This window comes from Medicago truncatula, chromosome 5, assembly GCF_003473485.1.
Source record: "Medicago truncatula cultivar Jemalong A17 chromosome 5, MtrunA17r5.0-ANR, whole genome shotgun sequence".
NCBI classification, from domain to species: domain Eukaryota; kingdom Viridiplantae; phylum Streptophyta; class Magnoliopsida; order Fabales; family Fabaceae; genus Medicago; species Medicago truncatula.
Genome location: NC_053046.1, coordinates 13,357,188 through 13,378,745, shown reverse-complemented (window position 1 = coordinate 13,378,745; position 21,558 = coordinate 13,357,188). Strand labels below are relative to the sequence as shown.

At 31.2% G+C, this 21,558-nt stretch overlaps 3 protein-coding genes across 3 annotated transcripts; 2 read left to right on the top strand and 1 right to left on the bottom strand.

The window, feature by feature from the left end:
• Positions 1 to 654: 654 nt before the first annotated feature.
• Positions 655 to 3,530, bottom strand: LOC11411934 (probable mannitol dehydrogenase). The gene is made up of 5 exons (XM_003612945.3): positions 3,405 to 3,530; positions 3,208 to 3,321; positions 2,159 to 2,672; positions 1,093 to 1,246; positions 655 to 998 (listed from the first exon to the last, which is right to left on the bottom strand). The coding sequence occupies exons 1-5, from the start codon at positions 3,500 to 3,502 to the stop codon at positions 802 to 804; spliced, it is 1,077 nt and encodes a 358-aa protein (XP_003612993.1). The 5' UTR covers positions 3,503 to 3,530; the 3' UTR covers positions 655 to 801.
• Positions 3,531 to 12,368: 8,838 nt separating this feature from the next.
• Positions 12,369 to 14,664, top strand: LOC11405463 (probable mannitol dehydrogenase). The gene is made up of 5 exons (XM_003612941.4): positions 12,369 to 12,573; positions 13,123 to 13,236; positions 13,316 to 13,829; positions 14,020 to 14,173; positions 14,295 to 14,664. The coding sequence occupies exons 1-5, from the start codon at positions 12,476 to 12,478 to the stop codon at positions 14,498 to 14,500; spliced, it is 1,086 nt and encodes a 361-aa protein (XP_003612989.1). The 5' UTR covers positions 12,369 to 12,475; the 3' UTR covers positions 14,501 to 14,664.
• Positions 14,665 to 19,288: 4,624 nt separating this feature from the next.
• Positions 19,289 to 21,558, top strand: LOC11411933 (probable mannitol dehydrogenase). Its single transcript, XM_003612938.3, has 5 exons — positions 19,289 to 19,479; positions 19,941 to 20,054; positions 20,268 to 20,781; positions 20,878 to 21,031; positions 21,111 to 21,558. Exons 1-5 carry the CDS (start codon positions 19,376 to 19,378, stop codon positions 21,314 to 21,316), a joined length of 1,092 nt encoding a protein of 363 aa, XP_003612986.1. The 5' UTR covers positions 19,289 to 19,375; the 3' UTR covers positions 21,317 to 21,558.

The window sequence follows — 21,558 nt, the reverse complement described above, 5'->3', positions numbered from 1 at the left end:
TTCGCGTGCCGGAGGGTTGTGATTTGGTTGCTGCTGGAGCACTGGCTGTGGCATTTGACACTTCACATGTTGCACTTGTTCATACATAGAGCTCAGTTGAAATCTGGTCAGGTATGATCTAGTGTTGTTTCACTTCAGTTGATGTTTGGCAATTAATGTATGTATTGTTCTGTTTGTTGGTGGGGTTAAGTGGGTTGTGGAATTATTTGTGGAAGGAGTTGTTCCATGGTTTTTTGTACCATCAACATATCTCTGAGGGCGTTCAAGTTGAGCCATTTTTTCTCTCTTTCTAGATAACAATTTGTGTCAACACTGCTTTTATTTATATTTGTATTTATTCTTTATTTTGACAATAATAAGAGGCGTAAATTTAACATAAAATGAACCATGCTCATGCAATTGCTTCCCGAATTCTAGCACTAGCAATAATTAAGAACAACCATTGTTACTTATGGACTTCTTTCGTAGACTAATAATTTTGCTTTTTACTAAATATCACAAACTAGCACTAGCTTCAATTAGAAAATTTTGACGTGCTCAGGATGATAAAAAAAAATGCTTAACATGGAGTGTAGTGCTAGTTTCTAACAACTTATAATATCACACATATGATTATGAGTGTTTTGTTGACAATGAAGTTTATAAAATTAAACTATATTAAAAATTAGGTAAAGTACTTTTCTTTTATTGCAATACATAAAATGAACAATAACTGAAACTGTTTGCTAAGCTAGCAAACTTATTTGTTTGATGTAGTACATTGAAGCTAGCTACCTATTAAGTAAATTAACACTAGAACCGTTACTTAAGAGTATTAGCCACATCAATGACAAATCGGTATTTAACATCATTCTTTGCAAGTCTCTCAAAAGCAGTGTTCACATAATCCATTGAAATCACTTCAATATCTGCTGTAATATTGTGCTTTGCTGCAAAATCAATCATGTCTTGGCTCTCTTTCATTCCTCCCCCAGCACTACCTGCAATTATCTTCCTCCCTAATTTAAAAAAATGATTCTTAATTAGTTCCAAGCAGAAATTAATCAAGAGTTAAAATAATTATCAAGCATTACAAGGTTATTTATAATTTACCAGACATTAAAGGCATATATGGCAAGATAGGAGGTGTAACTGATGCACCAACTAAAATTAATTTGCCACATGTCTTCAACATTTCAATTAATGGGTAGAGTGAATGAGGGCCTGAAACTGTGTCTATGATGCCGTCCATTGTGTCCTTTGCTTCCTAAGATGAAAACAAACAATGGTCTATAATACTAACTAATCAATTAAATCAAAGGATTATATACTTGGTGAGCACTCTCTAGAATTTTGTTGATATGATACTCAATATCCAATAATTTAATGTTGAATTAATTTTGCATACGGATAACCAATGCTCCACGTAGGGCGATCCAATAATCTTAAAAAGTAAGTGAGAAGTGAAATAAGTTGTGATATACAAGGCTTTTTTGCGCGCATATGAGACCTTTTTATTTATAAAAATATAATGAAAAATAATATTTTGTTAGTCGGCCTAAAGCGAGGGCTTTAGTGGCATGCCTTTAGGCCATCTTTGGTTCCACAAAACTCCATGATACTAAGCCCATGTTTGGTATGGGTGGGTATGTCAGAATTACCATGACATATCGTGATTCTGTAGAAGCTACATGAATCACGGTGATCTATTGTGATTTTTTAAAAACTACACTTTGTGGGTGTTTGGATCCACGATTTAATAGCCACGCTTGCGTCCCAAAGCTACGTTTTGTGAGAAGCTAATTTTGTAGCTTCAATTTGCTGAACGTTTAGATGGGTTTAAATGTAGAAACAAACAGATGCTTTGTAGTATCTCCAAAATCTCGATGTATCACCGTAATTCTGACATACATACTACTCTGATACCAAACATTAATCATTTGATACCCATGAAAAAAGTTGGTACCCTAAGGCAAAATTAGCTGACATTTGTTTTTTTTTCTTTTCATATAAGAATAATTAAATATGAAATAGTAATATGTGTTAGGAACTTCAAACAGTAAACCATGTATTTGGATGCTAGAAACATGCTTAGACCTTAATGTAGTTCATTATTTAACAAAATTATTTTCTCAAAATGGAACCTTGTTTAATTGGTAATACTTCTTTAATTAATTACCTGCAATTGTTGTTGATCATTCATGAGCAAGAATGAATCAGCACCAAGCCTTTCCAAAGCTTCTTCTTTCTTTCCAGGAGAAGTACTTATCACAGTGACTTTCATTTTGAAAGCCTTAGCAAACTTGACTGCAACATGACCAAGTCCACCTAACCCAACTACACCTAAATGTTGTCCACTTTGACACAGTCCATGATGCATCATTGGACTATAAACTGTTGATCCAGCACATAGCAATGGAGCTGCACCTTCTAGTGGTAACCCTTTTGGCATCATAATAGCAAAATGCTCATTAACCACTATTTTATTTGAGTATCCACCATAGGTTATTGATCCATCATGGTCATGTGAATTATAAGTTAAAATTTGTTTGGAGCAATAATTTTCCCAACCTTTGGAGCAATTGGAACATAAACCACATGAACCACATAATGGTCCCACTCCTGCTATGTCACCAATTTTGAATTTTGTCACACTTTGGCCCACCTTCATTACTTCACCCACTATCTCATGTCTAAATTAAATTTGCAAACATTAATTAATTAGTGAAAAAAGATATCGAAAATGTTTCTATGCAATGAAACAAACAGCTATATGGTGATCGATTTAGTGTCCAATATAGAGATTGAGAACGTCCAACTCATCGTCCATTACTGACAAGTAGTTTAACGACTTTTCATAAATTGGTCTCTATCTGTTATAAATTTATGTGGAGACCGATTTAGTGATCAATTTTTAAAATCGATCACTTTTTAGACCAAAATAAATACTAAATTAGTTGATAGATACCATACAACAATCATATAATTTTAGTCCGACGTTTATTTTTATATCTTGCAAAACAAGTCTAATGCATATAAATTTTAAGATGAATTTCTGATCAAGACATAAGAGTCTATATACTAAATTTGTGAATGGAGGCAATTTACAATTAACCTTTTTAACTATATTTTGATTTAACCATTACTTTTATATAAATTTTGAATCAAGTTCATATCAATGTATTTTGATGTTAAAGAATGATTAGCTATAGAGAGAAATATATATACCCGGGAACCATGGGATAGAGGCTATGGCCTAACTCATTCTTGGCGAAATGAACGTCTCCATGGCAAACCCCACAAAAGAGTATCTTTATGGTGATATCACGATCTCCATTTGCCCTGTATATACGGTCATGTGAATTTCAACACAAAATTAAAAGAGTTTGTTGTTAGTATTATATATTATGCAATTAATTGCTTACCTTCTAGAGAAGCTAAAGGGGGAGAGAATTCCTGAGGATTCTCTAGCTGCCCACCCGAAGACAGGTACTTCCTTTTCATTTGATAATGTGTTTTCCATGTTGTACTTAATATTTGAAATGATATGAGAAAATGACACTAACTAAGGACATACATGTATATATAGTGGGCGTATATAGAAAGAAAAGCTTCAAAATACTCTTACATAGGTTGAATATTACACTAACTAACTAAGGTCCTTTTCAAACTTCAAACTTGTTAGCTTGGAAAAGAAAACGAGACCTTCTAGACTTCAATGTAAAAAATCACGAGCAAAATGAATATCTAAATGTTCTAAATAGGTATTTTTGTATTTTCTATCTTATATTATATTGAGTGTCACTTTAAAATATTTAGCACATATGGAAAAACCAATCAAGTTTCAAATTCCAACCAGGAGGGGTATGATTAATACTAACTTGTAACTAACCTTTATCTCTAATAAATAACTCTGGTGCAGGGAAATTATGGAAAAAAAAAACATACGAATTTAATTTTGTAATCGTCATATCATAATTAGTTAATTGTAATACAAAATCATTAGAAATTATTTGAATTCAACAATGGAACATGTAAAAAACATTATCATTGGAAACATGTTAACTACCCCATTTTCACAATTCAAAATCAAAGTAAACCAAATCCAAATCACAAATTCACTACCCCAATTTCACAGTTCAATCCCCACAATCTTTTTTATATTTTTTATTCAATTCAAACATCAAAGTTTGAATCTCTTTCAACTTCTTCCATTCTCAGTTGCTTTGCATTGGAAATGTAACCTTGATTGCATGAGTTTTGGATAAATTTGAATCTATGCTTCCAATTTTGATGTATATATCAGGTTGTAAATGACTTCTTTTGAATCAACTATGGCGGCTAAAGATGTTTAGGAAAACAACAATGGCGGCATTTAAGACAGTCGTGGAGAGTGCACATGTTGGAGTTTTTTTGTTTGAATATTGGAGACAAATTCTAAAGAAAATGTAGTTTGTGGCAACCTTCACAGCCAGTTTCTAGATAAGGGATTAAAAGAAATGGATGACATGGCTACTTAATATTGCAGAGTGTTAAAAGGTGTCACATTAGTGTTCCTCGTAAAATTATTATACTCAGGTTGAAAAGTATAAAGGCAAGATCAAAGGATCCTTTATTGACTTAATTTTGACACAATTTTTGAAGAGGTATGTTATATGTAAATCTATTTGTGGGACACAGTGGCACGAAGACAAGAAATTGGAGCAGTAGAGGCAATATTTACAAGTAAATTTTATATTATTTTTTGAATGTAATATGTAAATAATTATAAAAATGTTGTAATTGTTTAGTAAGAACTCACTTGGTAGCTATCAAGGATATTATATGCAAGGTTGGGGTTTGAACTACGGATTCCCACTTCTCTATATATAATGTGTGAGTCTAGCAACTAGGCTACTTGACAATTTTTTTTTTTTTTTTGTAATTATGATAAAAAGAATGTTATAATTATTCTTTGGGCACTTTTTTAAGGACGTCCCAAAATTAAGAAAACAAAGTAATTGTTTTAAAAAAATAAATTATTATAATTTTATATTAACTAAGAAAACATATAATAAATCAAACGATTGAGTTCAAGTGTTAAATGAGTTTCATCAAAGATGAATCGTTCGGAAGAACTCAGGTTTGATTTTTTAGTGGAACAATATGATCAGGCTATTCTTACCTTATGTCTCAACTTCAGATTGTCAGAGTTTATTTTTTCTTGGAAACGAAGGGTTAACACTAAAAAAAAGGAAAAATATAAAAATTTTATAGTGTGTTCTCTCTATAAGTAAAATAACACAAAAACAACATGGAGAACTGAATTTTGTTTAGTGAATGAAATTAATGGCTTTAATGGGTAAATATATGTATTATTTTTTTAAAGAAAGAATGGGTAAATATATGTTGTTATATTGTATTATTATACTTTATAAGTTATAATACTTTATCTCCGTGAACTTACCTCAGTTGGTAGGAACATTGCATAATTTATGCAGGGGGTTGGGGTTCAAACCCCGGATACCCTACTCCTCCACAATTAATTGTGTGAGCTCTAGCCATCAGCCTACTAGACCAAAAAAAGAAGTTATAATACTTTATCCCAAAAAAGAGGAACCGAATGTGAGAAGAAACACACACGTATACATTTGGTATACAGAAAAACAAAATGGAAGTGGGGGTACGTGCTTGCTTGGCAACGTAGCTCCACCACTTATGGGACATCTTATTTGACAACCAAAATATAGAAAGAAAAGTAGGTATTGTCACAAATATCAAAGCAAAATAGAGAGAAAATAAAAACACAATGTGATTATGAGAGAGAAAATTGTCACGAAAGTTATCACAAAATGATTGTATAAATTTCATTTCTCATTTTTGAATGTACATGGTCAGCTTAACGGGGTCATCAACGTGGTGAATAGCTAATTTCATAGTCAACTTACTCCCTCCGTTTTTTAATATAAGCAAAATTGACTTTTTAGGTTCATTCATTTAATGATGTATGTGGTTCATAATATGAACCACATACATCATTAAATGAATGAACCTAAAAAGTCAATTTTGCTTATATTTAAATACGGAGGGAGTTCGTTAGATTCTATACTTTTTAAGGTCTCGCCAATAAGTATTCTTAAATCACTTATTAAAGAAGTTAAAAGTACTATTTGCATTGGAGATTATATTTTTTTAAATTTTAGAAAGTTGAATTAACACTTTTCATCATTTTCAACGTATTATTTCTATTTTTGTTTTTAACCAATGTCCTAAGGCCAAAAAAAAAACTATTTCCTCATTTTTTATGCGCATGGCCGTGACCATTTTATAGATGAGAATCAAATTACATCTCTAAGATTCGGATAATTTTACACCATTGAGGTGTTGATCAATATTTTACGTTCCTTTTTAATTGTCACTTTTTGACATTTTACACAAACCAATACACTCAATAAATGTTACTTTTTGTTATACAATAATTTATATTTTTATTATAATAATCTTTTTCATTTAATATCTTATTTTATATATTTCTCTCTCCACAATAAATAATTAAGAGTAATGTTGGTAAAACAACATTTATTGTTGCATTCAACATTAAAAGTGACAGTTAAATAGAAACAATTTTTTTTTCTCTAAAAGAGACACTTAAAAGAAACAGAGGGAGTAATTGATGTTTTAGAATGAATTATTAGGCAAAGCTATCAATCTAATATTTACACGACAATCTATATATTAACGTTGGAACAAACTTACTCAATGAATAATTCTTGATAGTGGCGCCGCTTAATAGTTCTTTGTAGACTATACTATGCGTTTTTAATTTTTTTTTTAGATTGATCTATTCGACAAGAACTACTAATTTGACGGTTGGATAATAAAATGAAGTTCTTCCAAATCCTGTTAAAAAAAATTCTGTTAGATCCTAACTTTTTTTTTTTATAAAGAGGGTTAGATGCTAACATGTTAAGGCAAAATCAGGAAATGCAAACTTTTTTTAAAATAAAAAAGGAAATGCAAAATTTTAATGCAATTTTTTTATGTATACAGAGAGTACCAGAAAAACACTTTTAAGTTTTGCACTTGATACCATCATTCTTCGCGATCCATTCAATCTTATCCATGGAATGCTTTGAACCCTTTATTGTGCTTGATAAGAGTTTCATCTTGCTCCTACGTATCTTCAGGTACGATGGAGAAATCAAAGCTACGTAGTTTTGGGTAGAAAATGTTTTTGTGCTGTTTGATTTTATTTATGAAAATGATTTAGTCGCGCTTGGGCGAAAAGTTTGGTTAAAAAAGGGGGCGGATTCGCACTTGGACGATGGCATCCGTTTGAGAAAAAATTAAACGCGCGTGGGTGTGAAGAAAAGATTTTTGGTTTACGTTAGTTCAACAAAATAAATAGTATTTTATATATATATATATATATATATATATATATATATATATATATGACCAGAACATTCTGGAGAATGATTAAATTAAACAAAAATATAATATTAACAATTAATTTAGGATCAGAGCACTCTGGATTAATTTAATTAACAAGAACCAGATTGTTCTGGAGAATAATTAAATTAAACAAAAATATAATATTAACGGTTAATTTAGGACCAGAGCACTCTGAATTAATTTAATTAACAAGGACCAGATTGTTCTGGAGAATAATTAAATTAATAAAAAATATAATATTAACAGTTAACTTAGGACCAGAGCACTCTGGAGAGGGAGAGAGAGAGAGAGAGAGAGCACGAAAGGAAGAAGTGAAAAGGAAAAGAAAAAGGAGGAAAGAAGAGAGTAGAAGAAAGAAAAAAAGAAAAGAAACAAGGGTTGTTTTGTTTGATTTTTTTTGTTTATTTTGGTAATGATGGCGTGTTGTTTTTTTGTTTGATTTTTGTTTGTTTGTTGATGGTGATGAGAAAGAAAAAAGGCTTTGTTTGAAAGTAGTGAGCACATTCACTTTGAGAGAGATTCAATTCTTTGTGTGTAAGCCCCCACTATACCATTGAGGTATGCTTGTATTTATAGAGGTGAAAGACTTCGAGCTTCACAAACAAAAATAGTTGTGTTTTCCTTGCTAAAAACAGCTCATGTGCTTATGTTTTTGTTGCTTGGTGCGCAAGAATGAGAAAAATGTAATTTTGTTCATGCATAACGTTCTGGAACTTCCAACTTGCAAAGAGAAAAGGTTGACACGTGAATGCAAGCTGTAGAAGTTTGGAGGCCGTTTTTTTTACAACTGTTTGACACTTCTTTGAAAGCTACAAGTGTTTTCCTTTGTTGCTTTGAGAGCAAGAATGTCCAAGTTGTAAAATTTGCCACATGGAGAATGTTCTTAAGAACATTCTTGTTGTTCCTTTCCTTTTTGAGACAACCACGCGTGATGAAAAAAAAAAGTTGTGATCTGGTGGCAACATGAGGGGACATGGTGATGTCATTCTTATCCCTTTGAAGCTCCACTAGAATGTTCTCAAGAACATTCTTTTAGTTCCATGCACTTTTGAAGCAAAACGTGTGGTGTTGTGCCGTTGTAATCTAGTGGCATACTTGATGGGACATAATGAGGTCACTTTGTTTCACTCGTAGTACGACCAAAACGTTATGGAGAACGTTATGGTTAGACTGAAGGTGATTAAAGTTTATTAACATTTTAATGGTACCTTAAACTCTTAAAGTGTGTCAAAACTCCGAAAATTGTCCGTCTTAGAGCTCGACTGTGTTCTGTGAATTTTATGATTGGAATTGTGAACCAGTCTCCAAATGGCATGTGTCAGTTTGGTTCTGCATCAAAGTTAGTTATTCCACGTTGACCGTTGATATGCATAAAAGTTAATTATTGATTAGCTGTAGAATTACAATGGATTAGCTATGAATTATATTTTTACATATTAGTTACATATTAGATTCACAGCAGCGTAAAAATATGTAAAACCCTTTAAATTAGGCTTCATTGTGAAGAACTTACAGTGATGGACTTGTGATGTAGGAAAGCCAAAGATAATGGATGCATAATTAAAGGAAAAAGTGATTCTACCAACCACTCAACAGAAGCTTAAAACTGAAAGCAAACAATAATAAAAAAAATGCTAGGTACAGTTTTAGACTAACCTTCAAATTTATTTATGGGCAAGTTGAGTATTTTATGTTGTGTTTAGATATCCTAAAAAAAAAAATAGTAATTAAACTATGCAGAAAGGGAATAATAATAATAAAATTAAGAATATGAAATGTCTATATGGATCTTTCACGGCATTGTTCTGGACTCCATCTAGAGATTGTGCGTTCTTCAACGGTATAGTTTGTGAAACATAGCAGAGACTCATCACTGTGAACATTTTTGTTAATCTACAAAACTAATAAGGTTTTCGCAACACTTCCAAGAAGTCAAGTTGTGCAATGAACATCAGACCATACTCTCAATCTTTCATTTAGGTAATCATCGATCTCATGTGATAGAACAAACACACAATACTCAGAATGCACCCGAGCCGGATGATTGCGATGGACAATCAAGTCTACACCATACTGATGAGCTCCTGACCTACCAGTTTTTCATCCGAAGGTGAGAATAGGCCTTGTAGAAACAAGGGAATGCATCTTTCTTAGACTTGAAGTAACACCATAACTCTTCATCATTTAAGGGACCGGTATCAGCATCACCATTAATCTTGATGCATTTCAGGGAATAGCATAGGTAGAATTGTTGGTTTTAAAAGGGATACGAGAGAAAAAGTATTATGGAAATGATATATTGGAAGACAGAAATATGTTTATAACATCAAGCACACCATTACAAACACTTCAGTGCTCTATAAATAGAGCTGAAACATATCGTAAAACAAAAAGAAACTTCCTAAAATTATTATCTTTAAAACAAAAGATAACTGAAAAACAACTCACTAATGTCTATAAAAAACTTAATAATATCATAACTGAAAATACTAAGGAATACTAAGTCAATTTCTACAAATCTCCTCCGTGCCTTAGTTGCTGCAAAGTCCCAGCTTGTCTTTCAATATATCAAATCTTGCTTTTGGTAAAGCCTTTGTTAACACATCAACCCCTTGATCATCAACTTTGAACTCTTTCATCAAGATCTCATTGCTTATTCGATGTTTTAGCACATTAATGAGTAGAAACTTTTTAGAACCTATTAATGAGAGTTTTAAGTCCATTATGGTGTGTAGTGGTTGAGCCCAATTAAGAGGAGTATATATTCATAACTCTTAAGAGAATAACTAGGTTAAACCATTCACTCATTTCATTTCACAAACTTAGAGAGGTAGACAGAGAAAGAAGATCACAAACTTGGAGAAGAGGAAAGAAGAGGAAGCTAGGGTTTTGGGGGCTAGAGGGGAGATTGAAGCTTAAGCTAGCGGATTCAAGACCTAGAGGTAAGGGGGATAGATTCTTTTCATCAATTAAGCTATAACGTCATCTTTTCAATTTTGGGTCGTAAGTGCTTATTGTGAATTATGACTTTTTGTGATTTTTTATGATGAATTTAGTGCTCTTATTTATGTGTAATTATGGGTATGGTAAACTTCATGGAATTGATATGTTTATGTGCTTAAATTCATAGTTGTTGGTGATAAGTTGTTTGGTGATTTTTGCTTAATTAATTAAGTGTAAACCATCAATTGATGAGTGATTATTGTTGGAACATGTTTAAATTCACTTCATAAATGATTACATAAGCTTGTATGTTGTTGGGGTTTGAATTTGTGTGGTTGTTTGTGAAGTTTGAATGTAAATGAGAAAATATGAACTTTTGGTGAAAAATGAACTAGATGATGATTTTAATGTAAATTGAGGTTATGATTCCCATTTTTTTTTTTTGTGAGGGAAGAGGTTATGATTTCATGTTAACTAATAAAAAGTTTTTTGGATTATAGACCAATTATTCTTTTTTTTTTACAATTTTCTTATTGATAATTTTTTTTACATAAAATTCTTATTGATAATTAAAATGCTTATTACACATGGAGGGTATTAATGGTATAAATTTAGAGTCTGTTTTGCAAGGTCACACTTGTACTTTAGTGTAGGGTGAGAAAATGGATGGATTAAATTGATTTGGATGTTAATAGATAAATAAATCAAAATAATTCATTAGTTCATTAACAATTTACTAAAAATTCTCTCAAAAAATCTAATTTAATTTATCTATTAAGAGTAAAGTTGATTTAATCGGTCTATTTTTTGTTGGCTAAAGGAAACTGATATTGTACATCAGGTTCAAATACAAATTCAACATTGATAAAAATGAAGTTGATAAATCTACGAATGAGGAATGCTAGCAGCACTTTCTTTTGAGCACTCTCTATTACTCACTCTTTTATCGGATGAAATCAATGTATTTCCCACCATTTTATGTGGGTTCCATTTTCAAAGTGTAGGACCTACATTGATTTCACCTAATAAAAGAGTGAGTGCTAGAGAGTACTCAAAAGAGAGTGTTGCTAACACTCCTTGCTACGAATGAGCTCACATTAACCAAATAAATAGCGAATATGGTCAAAGGTACATTCTTTAAAAAAAAATGGTTAAAGGTACATTAAATCACTTAATCAATATACTTAATGAAATATGTTTTGTTTCCTATTAGAGATAACTCCGTATAATTTATGAAACATATTTTGTTTTGGCAAAATTACATTTTTAGTCCCTTAACTTAATTTTAGGTAACAGTTTGATCCTTTATTTTTTTTATTTCAATTTGGTCCTTTTTATCCATTTTCATATGAATTTTTAAGCTTAAAATTCATGATTTTATTTTCTTATGGTCCTTCAGTCTTCAAATCTATGATCCTCGTCTATGTTTGCATTAGAATATTAGATTTGAAGCTTAAAAATGTATATAAAAATGGACAAAATGGACCAAATTGAAATGAAAAAAAGATAAAGAATCAAATTGTTACTTAAAATTAAGTTAAGGAAAGTTTATCATTTTGCCTTTTGTTTTCTATCATAGTTTGAACCTTTTAACTCCTTCGGCTCCTTTCATCCTTAATTCAAACGAGTTGAATTACCAAACTCGATCATTCTAATTATTGTGGGCAGTGTAAGCTATACACATTAATAAGAATTCAAGATAACTAATTTTTCTGAAGAAGTTAGCATACTTTAAAAGACATTTATATAATGGAGTGTTTTTTTTTTTTTTTTTTTTTTTTTACAGTTTATAATGGTAGGAGTTAGGAATATTTATTACGCAAGGACTAATTAGGTGTATTATTTTAGACTCGAAATAGAAAATTACTTAATTTTGAAATACATTGGAAAAAGTAGCAAAAGATAAGGTAGTTTGTTTATAGTTGAGCAAGGTAAGTCAAAAATGTCGTCGGTTAAAATATATGAAGAACGTAACCATATACGTCATTGCAGCCACCAATAAGCATATATATAAGTAGCCCTTCACTCTAATTAAGCTCACCGATCATAGTATTGTTTCTATAACATAAAACATAACATTTCTAGCATCTACAAGAAAGTTGAACAAGAACTAAAAATAATGGCAAGACAACCTGAATTTGAGCATTCAAAGAAGGCCTTTGGTTGGGCAGCTAGAGACTCTTCTGGTGTTCTCTCTCCTTTCAATTTCTCCAGAAGGTTCAATTCATTCTAAACATAATATGCATGTAGTATTCATTATTTGTTGTACCATTTTATTTGCTCACTTTTTCTTTATAATGCTTTACATTTGTTTGTAAGGTGTTATTTCCTATTTCTACCAATTTTGATGAAAATATAAATAACATCATTAAAAAGGTGGAGAATATTTCCTATTTCTACACAATATGTTTTCATTCTCAAAAAACACAATATGTTTTCAAATTCATATTTCAATCTAAAAACATAAATTTTGAATATTCAAACTGAAATTTAGATAGTCTACATAACATAGATATTATAAAATTAAAATCAATGGAATAAATTGAAAAGTATATATTATGTAAAGTAGGGAAAAAAATAGACGTCCTTCTTTAGTGTGTAAATAATAATAGTAACAGTCTATCTACCAAAAAAATCAATAACAATAATAAAAATCATAAAATAGAATGCTAAGAAGGAAGTTTGATCTTGTAAAAAAAAAAAAAAAGAGAGAGAGAAGGAAGTTTTTATCATAATTCAATCTAATTTAGTACGTTAAATTTTCAGGGAAATATGCGAAAAAGACGTAGCATTAAGAGTGTTGTATTGTGGAATATGTCACTCGGACCTTCATAAGGCGAAGAATGAATGGGGCACTACGAACTATCCACTAGTTCCCGGGTAAGCTTTCTAATTTTACTGCATTTTAAATCAAGATATAAATTCAATTTGAATCTAATTGGTGTAAAAATATATGCAGACATGAAATTGTTGGCATAGTTACAGAAGTGGGAAGCAAAGTGAAAAAGTTCAAAGTTGGAGACAGAGTAGGTGTGGGATGCTTGGTTGATTCTTGTCACTCATGTCAAAATTGTGTTGATAATCTTGAGAATTACTGTCCCCAATTGACACTCACTGATGGTTCCAAATACAGTGATGGAACCAGCACTCATGGAGGCTTCTCTGACTCAATGGTTTCCGACGAGCACTTTGTGTTTCGCATTCCAGATCAGTTACCTCTTGATGCAGCTGCTCCTCTCCTTTGTGCTGGGATAACCGTATATAGTCCTCTTCGACATTTTGGACTCGACAAGCCTGATATGAATATAGGTGTTGTTGGTCTTGGTGGACTTGGCCATATGGCCGTGAAATTCGCCAAAGCTTTCGGTGCTAATGTGACCGTAATTAGTACATCACCTAAAAAGGAAAAGGAAGCATTAGAACACTTACGAGCGGACTCATTTCTAATAAGCCGTGATCCAAAGCAGATGAAGGTACAATAAATCATTTAATTCACTATAAAAATGTCAAATCGATCACTAAATTAAAATGATTGTTAACATTAGCGACTATTAGATTTGTGAAGTTTCTCAAGTTGGTCTCTATTAATCAGTCACAAAATTTTTCAGCTGCCGATTTAGAAGTTGACAATTAGTGAACTAATCAATCTAGAATAATTTGTAGGCTGCAACGGCTACTTTGGATGGTATTATCGACACAGTTTCAGCGGATCATCCGCTATTACCTCTGATTGGTTTACTCAAGTCTCATGGAAAGCTTGTAATGGTTGGTGCACCTGAAAAGCCTCTAGAGCTTCCTGTTTTTCCTTTACTTGCAGGTATATAAGCATTTGAAAAATATATATACTTCCATTTCCATATGATGCTAAATATGCACTTCTAAATGTTTAAATTAAATTATGAACATTTAAACACACAAGTATTTCACATTATTGGTAGGGAGAAAGATAGTAGCAGGAAGTTTGATTGGAGGGATCAAGGAGACTCAAGAAATGATTGATTTTGCGGCGGAACACAATGTAAAGCCTGATATTGAGATCATTCCTATTGATTATGTCAACACAGCGATGGAGCGCCTTCTTAAAGCAGATGTGAAATATCGATTTGTGATTGATATTGGAAACACATTAAAATCAAGCTCTTGAATTTTGCAGGATATTCAAATATTTCAGAGAATAATTCAATGGTCAAGTGATAAAAATAAAATGCAGTAGTTTATAGCATTCAGTGTATCACTTTCCAAGGAGATTTCATACTTGCATCTTTGTTATATCATTTCTGGAGTAGAAAAAATAAGTTTCATATGTAATTGTACTACGTAGTTTTGCTTCTGTTACAAGAGATATAAATCTTTGATTGAATAATTGAATAATAGACAACTACACCAAAGGTCAAGTTGTGTCATCAATTGAATGCAATCATTATTAAAAAGTGTTTTCTTAATCCTCATGTTTTGCTAAAACATTTTGGAACACAATCTAAAATAATTTAGAGCACAATCTAAAATGATTTGGTAACATTCGTCATAATCACAAACAAAACAACATCAAAATGTAAATTAGAATTCACTACCATATGAAAGAAACCCTTTTTAAAAATTGTTTTAATCAACCAGTGATTTTCTTCATTACTGATCTCATGCTCATCAATTTTAGAAACCAACCATAAAAAATCAAATTTTTAAGTCTTACACGGAAAATCCTAAAATGAATAATCTAAAAAACGGTCTCAAAAACACAACACTCATAAACAAACAACAAAGCAAGCATCAAATGAAGTTTAAAGTTGAGAATGAATGGATAAAAAATGAAAACAAAAATAAAATAAGGTCACAAAAATGGGAGAAAACGAACAGAGATAAAAAGAAAAAGAAGAGGAACGGCGTTACCTTAACAAAAGATGAAATCTTCCATCAAAACGCAATCTTTTCCAACGTTGATCAATGAAGATGATGATGCTTTTGGAGAGATGAAGATGGTGAAGGTTTTACCGTGAAGGTGAAGACTCAGGGACTTGTTTGATGTGTCTAAGTGAAATGTGAGGATGGAAGGAATGGGTAAAGAGGGATAAAATTGGAAAAATAGAAAAAAATTGAAAGTGAAAAGTTAAAACTAAAATTTGGTGCGTTTCCATCAAATTGGTCCTTGTACACGTGGTTGTTTGGATATTTGAAATAAATACCTTAATTGTTTATCAAATTCATACTTATAATGGAGAATTTATGTTATTAACGTTTAAACATAATAATATTTGGATATATATGTTGAAATATTAATTATGACTTAGAAAATAAAATATAATAAATTACATGATGAACTATAAAATAGTTTTTTTAATTATATTAATTTTAGTAAAACTGATTTACTTAACAAAACATTCAATACGTGGTAAATTATGTAATTTATAAGTAAAAATGAGACTTACCATATAACTTTAGTCTTAAAAGATTATTTTATTTAAAAAATCAGCTGTATAATTTATTATCTTGTTTTTTATGCCGACTAATTATTTTGTTAATGAATGTAAAACACAATTACCATAAAAGGAAATAATTATTTCTTTGAGGAAATTTTCCAATGTTATATATTGGGAACCTTGTAGTACAAGATAAGGTTATGTAATCCTACCACAAAGAAAAAGATAAGGTCGTGAAAGGAAAAATGAACAAAGTCACCAAATAAAGATATCAAGGAAGTATACACATCATATTGTAACCCCCTGTATTTGAATTCACAAGTAGCACTTCACTCTAATTTGCTCCGATCATAGTATAGTTTTTAACTATAAGTAGCCCCCTGTAAATTTTCATAAGGTGAAGAATGAAAATGCACTACCCACTTATTCTTGGATAAGGTTATAGTATGTCCTTCCTGGGTAGGTTGCTAACTTTTATACCATTTTCCAAATATATTTTTTTCCATATATGAGAGGAGGAAATCAAATATATAGGTCTAAGAAATAATTATAGGAGGATGATGAAAAAAAACTCCAATTTATTTAATTGAAAATTAAGAGATAAATTCACTTTGATTCTTATACTGACATGCGATTGTTGGGATAGTTACACAGGTTGGAAGCAAAGTGGTAAAGTTCAAAATTGAAGACAGAGTTAGTGTGGGATGCTTCGTTGATTCTTGTCAATCATGCCAAAATTGTGCTAATAACCTTGAGAGTTATTTTCCTGGCTACAAGAAATTTGACCTTGTAGTGACAGACAAAACCCGTCACTACAGGCTAATTTTATCAGCTATATGTCACAATTACATTTACGGACAGCCATATTTACAGTGCATTTATACTCAACGAATGAATGGCAACGGAATTTTATCCGTCTGTCGTTGCTAAATGGCTGTCATTACATGTTTTAGACTTTTGTCTACGGACAAAATTGTAGGTACGTATTTCTAAAAAAAAACATTGTAAACATAAAAGACCTCTACCATGATACCAACAAAAATAAATAATAAAAGACTTCTACCTAGGTCTTAGGGTTTCGGCAGTCACTAAGGCTTTGTTTGGGTGTTTGGAGGGGAGGGGAAGAAAGGGCTCTGGAGGCGGTGGAAAATATAAAGGGAAATAAATAAATCTTTTAGATTTTTTTGAAAGATTTTTTTTTTAGAGAATGATAAACTAATGCTCATGATTCATATATTTTTAATATTAAGAATGTTAAAACAACATAAATTAATTTTGAAGAGTTCATATAAATCCTCCAAAATCCTCCTCCAATACAACTATTTAAAGACACATATTTTGTCAAAAAAAAAAAAAAAACTAAAAACACATTTAAATACGTTATTTGTAATTTTCATATTTTTTAAATAAATTTTTTGATACATTTAAAAATTATTGAAATAATTTTACAAACAAAAAGAAGACTAATTAATGTAAAAACACATCACACATTTAAAGAACTATTTTTTTTTTATTGAATCAACTTTTCATAGTAATTTTTTTTGAATAATTTTCATAATAAAAATACTACTTATCAGATGTATTAATCTATTTCAAAATATTATTGGATCTAAATAAATGTTTAAACTCGAACTGTATCTCCTTTTGTTTGTTTTTGTTTTACCTAAACCATTTTTACTCAAAAAATTAAAAAAAAAAAAACTGAATCATTTTGCTACAATACAAGTTAGTATAAGATAATATATTAAAAGTTGAATCCACCCAACCGTACAGCTTTATGTCAGAATTTTTTATATATAAAGAGATTGGAAGACCGGCTATAGAAGGTTTTGGAGGTATTTGTGTATCATGCACAAATTTAATACTTGTGCATTGTAAACGCCACCTTTGTATCATGAAGAAATATTAACTCCCAATGCTCCTCTCCCAATGTCCTCAATTTCTCCCACTTGCTCCTTCCTTTCTTCCAAACTCCTCTCACTCCTTCCCCTCCAAACTCCCAAATAAAGCCGAAAAAATATTATGTTTTTTTTTTTATATATATATTTATTTTTCATTCCACTATAGGTTCTAAATATAAATATTTCATAAAATTACCTATGAAAATATGAGGATAAAAAAAACATTGAAATTCGAAACCGGTTACTGTAATCAATTTTTAAAATAAATTATTAAAGTGATCTAACAATAAATCATAATAAAATACTTCATAAATTGTAGGAGTATTTTAACAAATCTAAAGCACAATATCAATTCAAGAAAAATAGATACAAAGGAACTACATACTAAAGATTTGTGAGATGTAGAGGGATTCCTTATATTCAGAATGGAAATCTCGACTTCGGATCAGCAAATGATGCAGGATCGATGTTGGAAAATCTTGGACTAGAAATTGAAAGCACACTCGATTATTCAACCGATAAACTTGTGAAGACTCGATGATCGGAGCATAAACGAAGAATCTATTCGATCGTTTGGTGAAGATGAGAGGGAACGAAGAAAAATGGGTGAAGGTCGCGGTGGTCACGGTTGGTGAAGGTCACGGTGGTGATGAAGAGTGAATGGGTGAAGGTCGCGTTGGTGAGGGTGAGTGAATGAGAGTGACCGAAATAAAAAAGTAAATTGGTTAAAAAAAAAGTTTTAGTGACGGTTTGAAGTTGTCCATAGGAAAAAACATCCTCTACTACATTTGAAAAGTATAAGAATCTGATGCAGTAAACAATAAAAATGTGATGCTAAATATTTATTTTTGAATGTTGTTGATTAATTAAACTTTGATATTTTGATCTTATAAGTAGTATTTTACATTATTGGTAGGGGGAAAGATAGTAGCTTAAAGTTTAATTGGAGAGATGATAAAGAGACTCAAGAAATGATTGATTTTGCAGCAGAACACAATGTAAAGCCTGATACTGAGGTTGTTCCTATCGATTTGTGATTGATACTGTATTGGAAATACACTGAAACCAAGTTCTTGAATTTTGCAGGATGTTCAAATATTTCAGAGAATGTTTTAGTGGTCACATTGGTAATAATACACATTGTTAAAAAGATTTTATTCCCTATATAAAAAAAACAACATCTCTTGTAAGTTTGGTCCCTTTAAAATTGTTATCACGTGTCTTTCTAGCTATATAAAACAATGTGATTTTAGAGAAAAACATTATTATATCACATGTATATAATAAAAAGTTGGTAAATAAGTTATTATATATACAAGAAGGAATCAGTGAAAAACATTATCGAACAAAGAAAAGGACCATGTGGACCATGTGGAGTTGTGGACCATGTAGATATCATGTCCCTTATATCGATTTTTTTTAAAAGAAGAAAGGAACAAAATAAACGTTGCATCATTGCATGTGATAAAAAAAGATAAAGTAAACATCGACTTCACCAATAATATTTCGCCAACAAGCTATACACAACATCAAATGAGTCAAATATTATCTTCATACACATGTGTGTGGACACAATGCAACCCTCACAACCTTACAAATATCTTAATAAAGTGTAATTCCCTCCCACATCTTTGTAACAATAATGATAACTTTATGATTTATATATACTCTTTTCTTATTGAATTATTTATAATATAGTTTGAAATGGCAATAGATGCTACTAAATTAGTAGTGTTTCCTAAGAAGGCCTTTGGATGGGCAGCTAGAGACTCTTCTGGTGTTCTATCCCCTTTCCATTTCTTTAGAAGGTTCACTTCACTTATCACCTCTTCACTAATTTAATACATTTTTCTAACTCATAATTTTTTTTTCTACATCATTTTTTTCCATTTAATTTCAAAGAAAGGTATAATCAATATACTTTTAAAATATTTTTTATTTTTATTTTCTAAAATTTGTGTTAGTTTTATTTGGTAACAAGAAAATAATAAACTCTTGAAGTCAACAATTGTGTTTATTTTAACTCTATCACAATGCTTTTAAAGTACATCTTAGGTTCTCTTATTAACAAGTTAAAATAACTCGTATTTAGAAAATGAGAATAGAAAAATATTTCGCAAATTAAATGGTACTTAATATTTTCTTTTCAGTTTTGACTGTGTCAACTATTAAAAGAAGGAATTGGATGAGATGTCTTAATAATTGAATTAAGATTTGATGTTTACATCTATGTTCTTGGCTAACTAATTATGGTGCATTAAAACTTCAGGGAAACGGGTGAGAAAGATGTAGCATTCAAGGTGTTATATTGTGGGATATGTCACTCTGACCTTCACATTATGCAGAATGAATGGGGCAAAACCACCTATCCATTAGTCCCGGGGTATGTTTTCAACACCTTTAACTTCTATTATAGTTTATTCCGTCATTTCTTTTTAATTGTCACATTTTAAGTAAAACAAATATTTTTTGAGTTATACCTTTACTTTATCAAATTATTTTATACTTACTATGATAACTAGTAGACTGAGTCAATCAAAAGAAACGAGTAGAAAATAATTGCTCAATTTCGTTATAACTAATGTAATAAATATAGGCACGAACTTACGGGTGTAGTAACAGAGGTGGGAAGCAAAGTAAAAAAGTTTAAAGTTGGAGACAAAGTAGGGGTGGGATACATGGTTGATTCATGTCGTTCTTGCGAAAATTGTGCCGACGATATTGAGAATTACTGCACCAAATATACTCAAACATTCAATGGTAAGTCTCGTGATGGCACTATCACCTATGGAGGTTTCTCCGACTCAATGGTTGCAGACGAGCACTTTGTGATTCGCATTCCTGATAGCTTACCTCTTGATGGTGCCGGTCCTCTTCTTTGCGCTGGAGTCACAGTGTATAGTCCTCTTCGACATTTTGGACTCGACAAGCCTGGTATGAATATAGGAGTTGTTGGTCTTGGTGGACTTGGTCATATGGCTGTGAAATTTGCTAAAGCTTTTGGTGCTAAAGTGACCGTAATTAGTACGTCGCCTAAAAAGGAAAAGGAAGCAATAGAACACTTAGGAGCAGACTCGTTTCTAGTAAGCCGCGATCCAGAACAGATGCAGGTATATGATTCATTTGATTAATTTCTGAATTTTCATTATTTCAGAAATTGATAATGTTAATTAATCAAGAAACTAATAATGTACAACATTTTATAGGCTGCAACGAGTACTTTGAATGGCATTATTGACACAGTTTCGGCGAGTCATCCTGTTGTACCATTGATTGGTTTATTGAAATCTAATGGAAAGCTGGTAATGGTTGGTGCAGTAGCAAAGCCTCTAGAACTTCCTATATTTTCTTTACTTGGAGGTAAGCATATGAAAAATACTTGCATATATACATTCCAAAAATGGTTTAGCACAAAATGCTAATTTCACATTATTTGTAGGGAGAAAGTCAATAGCTGGAAGTTTAATTGGAGGGATAAAAGAGACTCAAGAAATGATTGATTTTGCTGCTAAACACAATGTAACGCCTGAGATTGAGGTTGTTCCTATTGATTATGTCAACACCGCAATGGAGCGTCTTGTTAAAGGAGATGTCAAATATCGATTCGTGATTGATATTGGAAATTCACTAAAACCAAGCCCTTAAACATTGCAGGATATATATTCTCAGAATGATTCATAGATAAACAAATAATAATAAAAACGTATAGTTTAAGTGTATCACGCACTTGCCAATGGTATTTTAGATTTCCCTCTGTTGTATTTGTGTGATGTAATTTTCTAGTGCATAAAAAAAAAATAAGCATCGAGTGCATTATGATAAAAATCTATGTTTTGTACTTATGGTGAATCATGTTATTTTTAACAAAAATTTGTTTGCATCCTAAA